Source organism: Fibroporia radiculosa, assembly GCF_000313525.1.
Source record: "Fibroporia radiculosa TFFH 294 genomic supercontigs, scaffold13410, whole genome shotgun sequence".
In the NCBI taxonomy this organism is placed as follows: domain Eukaryota; kingdom Fungi; phylum Basidiomycota; class Agaricomycetes; order Polyporales; family Fibroporiaceae; genus Fibroporia; species Fibroporia radiculosa.
Window position 1 is genome coordinate 748 of NW_012132984.1, and position 6,360 is coordinate 7,107.

Here is a 6,360-nt window from a genome sequence, read left to right on the forward strand (position 1 = left end):
ATGCCTGCTGAACAAAACCCTTGTCTGAGAAACAATCATGTGACTCACTCTACCCCTGATCTGCGTCACTGTCCTCTGGGTCTTAATAGGAACAATAATTCTCCAACATCTGGCCCACAGAGAGCGCCAACTCCCTATCCTCCCCATCTCCAAACACTGGAAGAGTGTTTCACCGCCAGAATAATAGAAATGTCAGTTCCTGTCCAACCTATCTTAAGTTTCCCTTCCCAGCAAGAATTAGATGACTCCTCACTAGAATTTCTTGATGAAGGAGGCTTCCACTACCTGTTCACATCCCTGTCAAATGTCACTCATCACCCGTTCCTTATCCCAGGTCCCCCGGACTCTTCCAATAGTGATGCTATAGTCCTGCATCAATTCCCTGGACCCCTGGAGATTCCCCACAATACCTTGGAAGCGTCCACCAGGTCTTACCATGTTGCTCCTGCACAGGTATTCCCGTCCTCATCACCTATGAATGTCTCATCCTCCCCAAACCCTGAAAGTCCCACCGCTGCATCTACTGACTCTCCCAGCATGCTGCCGCTTGCCTCTGATATCTCCAACAATGGTAGCCTCAATCACGCTCCCAATCTACAACTCCTAGCTAATGTCAGTGAGTATGTCACAGCATCAGAAGGATACAGCAGCAATCCCCAGGAGTTTGTGGTCTATAGCAATGACGTAATCCAATGCCCCTCCAATGACATTACCTGGTCTTGGCAATCAATCTCCTTCGACACCTCCACCCCTATTCAAGATGTCTATCCCCTGGAACATGTACTACCTCACTTCCCTGGAGCCTATGCCAACTTCATTACACAACCTCCTATGGGCGTTCCCATTGATGGCAATCCGGTGTTTAGATTACAACAAGTATCGACAACCACAGCAGCCACACTCCATACTACTGAACCTGTAGGGAACTGGAATTCCTCCGACAAGGAATGGGAGGAGGACACTTGGGAATATCTGCTGACATGAGATGACAATTTATTGGAAAGTCTTTGGGCATCACTTCAAGATATTTGGGACCCAGGAGTGACTGATGAAGTCAATCGTTTCAGGGCTGTCAATGCAAAAATTGATCTACTCCTCATAGTACAATGATCTATAGGTGCTGAACTTATTCACACAGAAGAAGAGATGAGTCAATGTCAAATGCACCTCAGAGCTGCCAACTTAGAGGAACATCTTGAACACCATGAATTCTCCATCATCACTCCTCCCTCTGGCACTATGCCTTTCTGCCTTTGCTTCTGTACCAAATGTAAGGTCAACAGTCATCTACAGAGTGAGTGTTGGCATTGATTGTGTTCCTCCTGCAGGTTACTCCATCCTCATCACAAATTCTGGACAATAATTGATGTCCAGTCTGGACAAACCCCATGTCCTATGAAGGAACCAGGATACTTGAAGGAGTGACGTGCACAATGGCAACTGTAATGACAAATCTGGAGAGGGGGGTAATGTTACAGCTTTGAGGAGGGTTCTTTTTCTTTTCCTAACTATTTGTTGTTGACCCTGTACTATACAACTGATCCCATCACTTGATGTGTTTCATCCACATCAGTGTTTCATATCTACCACTTCTCACTTATATCATGTTTCACCTACTTCATGCTTCACCTCTATCATGTTTCATCTTCACCACTAATATAACCCAGTGAAACCGTTTCATGTACATCACTGATCCAACTCAGTGTTTCATACTAATTAAACTCTATTTGTCCTACCCTATTTAAGTAGCTCTGCTTGTGCTACTGTACTTTGGTTTTGTCCTCTTGTTCCCTACATACACTTTATAGGGACGTCTCTAGTAATAGACTCAGTTGTCTATTCCAGTTCCAGTCTGAAGTGCTGCTTCAACCAGTATTTGCTCTCAAACCACTATCAGCTATAGTGGCTCAGTTTACAAGTCTAGTATCAGTGCAGGACAATAGCGTGTATAAGTCCAGTAACAGTTAACAGTTGAACTCCTGATCCTCAGTCATTAGGTCCCTTAACACATACTTAGACACCAGGAAAGGAATTTTCTTGAAAAAATCAGAAACAGAATACAACAGAAACCAAGTACTACAGACAAAGAAATATCCCCCAGACACTAATCTTGATGTTCCCTGATGTACTCAAAGTAGACTTAAGTGGGATTGTTGCTGTAATAATTGGCAGCAATCATGGGTAGTGTGGTTGTTTTATGCAGGAGGGGGCACTGTGTGGTGGTGGCGATATTGTACACCCACTAGTGTTTGCACTTTAGGTGTCAAATTGTGATGCAAAGGGTGATGGGGATGATGAGAGCAAGGGTGAGGGCGGACAGGAGGGTGATTAGGAAGAAGCCCAGAAGGGCAAGAAGGAGGAGGTGGGGGTGTTCATCTACAACAATGAGGGTGGTGCTGGCAAAGGGGGTTACTTGGTTCACCACTAAGTAGGTCAGTAAAAGGAGTGGGAGTGAGAAGGATTGGGGACATTACTCCTGTTCTCTCAAATGCTGGCCACTGGGGGGTTTTGTCAGTGATAACAGGAATGGGGTGACACTAGATTTGGAAGGTTGATGGGGTAGGCCTCTTTGAAGAGGAAGAGGACAAGGAAGAGGACAAGGATGAGGGTGAGGAGGGTGAGTAGGAACTAGGTGGCAATGAGAAGGGTGGCAAGGACAGTAGTGGATGCCATTGAGGGTACAAGAGATGAGTAGTTCTCATAAGGAAGGAGTCAGCCTTTGTTTGGTTGCAGGAAGTCTGCCAAAGCATCCTTGACATGTGATGGTTCAGTTTTTGGCAACCAGGAGTTGTCTGAAGCCAGGTATCCTTTCCACTGAATCTGATACAAGGTCCATTTGCCAACAGTCTTCAAATCAATGATACGTTCAATTTCAAACTCCTCCTGGTTCTTGACAAGTTCTGGTAGGGGTCAGAGATAGTTCTTTCTGTGCATCATTGTTTCTGAATAAGGATAGAGTAATGCTGTATGAAACACAGGATGAATCTTCCATTTGGGTGGTAGTTTCAGGCAGTCAACTACCAGTGACAGCTTCTGATCAACGGTGAAGGGACCATAACACTTTGGACCAAGTTTTGCTGTCAGATAAAGGCCTTTGAGATTGGTTGCTTCCAACCATACCTTCTGTCCAGGTAAATGCTTGACAAACTTGCCCTTATTTTGTTTCTTGACTGTTTCTTCTGCTAGTCAAATGCTGGATTGGATTTCCGTGTGAAGATGTGCTAGCTGAGTAAGTCTAGAAGCAATGTCTGGAGCATCAGTTGTTCCCACAGTGGGAATATTATGCTGGGGTTGATAGCCCATGAGCACTTGAAAGGGTGATGTTCTGATTGCATCAAAATACCTATTGTTATGCACAAATTCTGCCAATGGCAGGTGATACATCCAACCTGTTGCATGGTGATTACAAAAGATCCAAAGGTATAGCTCTAAGTCTTGATCAATACATTTGGACTGTCTGTCAGTTTGAGGGTGAAAAGCACTAGAGATATTTTGTTTGATGCCTAATTTAGTGCATAATTCCCTGAACATCCATGATGCAAATTGTGGCCCTCTGTCAGAAATAACTTTGACAGGTAGTCCAAACTGTCAAAATACATGGTTCTGATACAGGGTAGCTGTCTTGGATGCTGTAATTGTCTTGTTACAGGGGATGAATACTGAAGCCTTGGTACAGTCATGATTGGTTACCACTAGACAGCTGTCAAGACCATCACTCTGAGGAAGATCTGTAATGAAGTCTATAGTGATGGATTGGAATGGAAGATGATGTTCTATTGTGATGGGTACTAGATCTGGTGAGTTTCAGTGTGTGATGACCTTGTTTTCTTGACAGATTGCACAACCAGTGATGTATTTGGTGACATTACAAGCAAAGGTAGGCCACCAGTAGGTCCTCTGGAGAATCTCCTGTGTCTTCTATCATCTAGGATGTCCTGTGGTAGGAGAATTGTGGGCTTCCTGGATGAGATCTTGTCAAAGTTTGGTGTCCTTGTGTATGTACACTTGTCCTCTGAATACTAACAAGTCATCTTGGATATCCCAGCTTGGAGGTGTATGCTTGTCCATATATGTGGTATGCTGTAGTGCGAGCCAAAGTCCATGATTGGCAATGTTATCCTTTGTTTTGCAGGTCAAGATGTGTTGTCTGATGTTGGTATTGATGGGTTTGAGGTTCTGAATGGCTTGAATGAAGACTTCTGGTGGAAGAAGGACTTCTTCCACAGGAAGTTCATCTCCCCCTTCAGACACATCTTGATCTATTCATGAGAGGGCATCTGCTTTTCCCAAATGTGTCCTGGAGACATGACAAAGTTGGTAATTGAACATAGATAGATACAATGCCCAGTGTGCTTGTTGTGGGTTTAGCTTCTGAGGATCTTTGAAATAGGTTAAGTTCATATGATTTGTCAGTACTTCTACCAGCTCAGTGCAGCCTTCAATATAATGTTGCCAAGCTTTGAAACATCTGATGATGGCTAACAGTTCTCAATTATAGATTTCATACCATTGTTCAATGGGGGAAAAGGACTGGGATAGGAAAGTGCATGGGTGCCATCATCTATCAGGCTGTTTCTGCAACAGAATACCTCCTGATGTTTTCAGGGATGCATCAGATTCTATCTGGAAAGGTTTGGTAACATCTGGTTGAACCAATAACTGTGGCTCCTTAAAACATTCCTTGAGTTGATTGATGGCTTCTTTGTGATTATCTGTCCAATTCCATTTGACACCTTTTACCAGAATATCAAATAGTGGGTGTGTGACTTTGGAATATCCTGGAATAAATTGTCAGTAGAAATTGGCAATGGCTAGAAATTGTTGTAATGCTTTGATGCTGCCAATCTTTGGCCACTGGAGTACCGCTGCCATCTTGTCTTCTGCCATACCAATATGTCCCAGTCGAAGGATAAACCCTAGAAATTCTACTTCTGATACATCAAAGAAGCATTTTTCTGGTTTGAGAACAAGATCTGATTCTGTTAAGCACTGCAGAACTGCTTGGGTCCTTCATCAGTGTTCTGTTGGATTGGTAGAATAGATAAGGATCTTATTGATATAGATTACTAGCCATCCTTCTAGCAGTAGATCCACAAAAATTCCGTCCATTGTTGCTTGAAAGGTGGCCAGAGAATTTGTCATCCCAAAAAACATGGCTGTGGTTCAAATAATCCTTGTGGAGTAATGAAAGCTCCTTTCTATTCATTGCCTTCTTTGATGCATACATTGTTGTATCCAGCATGTAGGTCCAGTTTGGTGAAGATGGTCAGCTTGGCAGAAGCAACATGATCTAACAAATCTCCTACATGGGGAATGGGATAAGCATTCTTGATGGTGGCATCATTGAGCTTCTGGTAGTCCTGGTATGGGCATAGATCCCCTGATTTCTTGTTGACAAAGAACAATGATGATGCTATGGGAGAATTCAAAGGACGAATATAGCCTTTCCATAAGTTTTCTTTCATAAAAATATCTAATTCCTTGAGTTTTGCTGGTGACAGTGGGTATACTTGCTTCTCCAGATGTTCATCTCGGACTCTAGGTATGTAGCTGCATGGTCTACTATTCAATATATTAGATGCTCATCTTGGACTCTAGCTGTCCCTTAACAGGTGTTGAATGACTTGAATGAAGACACCAGGGGGAAGAAATGTTTCTTCTGCAGAAAATTCACTTCAACTGGTTCCTTACATCCTTCAATGTGGTGGCACTATGCTTTGAAGCAATATATAATGGCAAGCACCTCTCTGTTGTAGATTTTGTACCACCATTTGATGGGGGAGAAGGATTGGGATAGGAATGCACAGGGATGCCATCATCCATAAGACTGTTTTTGTGAGAGGGTTCCTCCAGATGCTTTCAATGAGGCATCCAATTCTATTTTGAAAGGTTTATCAGCATCTGGTTTTACCAGCAGAGGACAATGACTAAAGCATTCTTTTAAATGGGCAAGAGCAGCACTGTGTGTTTCTTTCCATTCTCACTTTGTTCCTTTCACCAACAGTGTTAAGAGACTTGAAATAACACAGGATCAGGAGTTCTACTAGACTTTACTAGAACATCCTAAGACATAGGACTTATACTGAGAGGTTTGTCCAACTTGGCTGAGCTTCCCTAGCCAGGGAAGATTGAGAGCACAAACTGACTAAAGTAGATGATAGACAACTGGATCTATATTGCAGAGATGTCCCTACCCTATGAGGTGTATATAGGGATCAAGAGGGCAAAACTAAAATACAACAATGCAGTAGCTACATCTTATATAGACAGAGGCATTACAAATATCATCAGGTTCTGTCAATGTAATTAGAATGTGTTAGTTGAGTGCTTCGCTTTCTATGCTCTTTGTTATTTAAATAT

The 6,360-nt window shown here is 42.9% G+C and overlaps 1 protein-coding gene across 1 annotated transcript; it reads left to right on the forward strand.

The window, feature by feature from the left end:
* Positions 1–189: 189 nt before the first annotated feature.
* Positions 190–984, forward strand: FIBRA_09192 (uncharacterized protein; the record flags this gene model as incomplete). The annotated part of the gene is made up of 1 exon (XM_012321514.1): positions 190–984. The coding sequence occupies one exon, from the start codon at positions 190–192 to the stop codon at positions 982–984; it is 795 nt and encodes a 264-aa protein (XP_012176904.1).
* Positions 985–6,360: the final 5,376 nt, after the last annotated feature.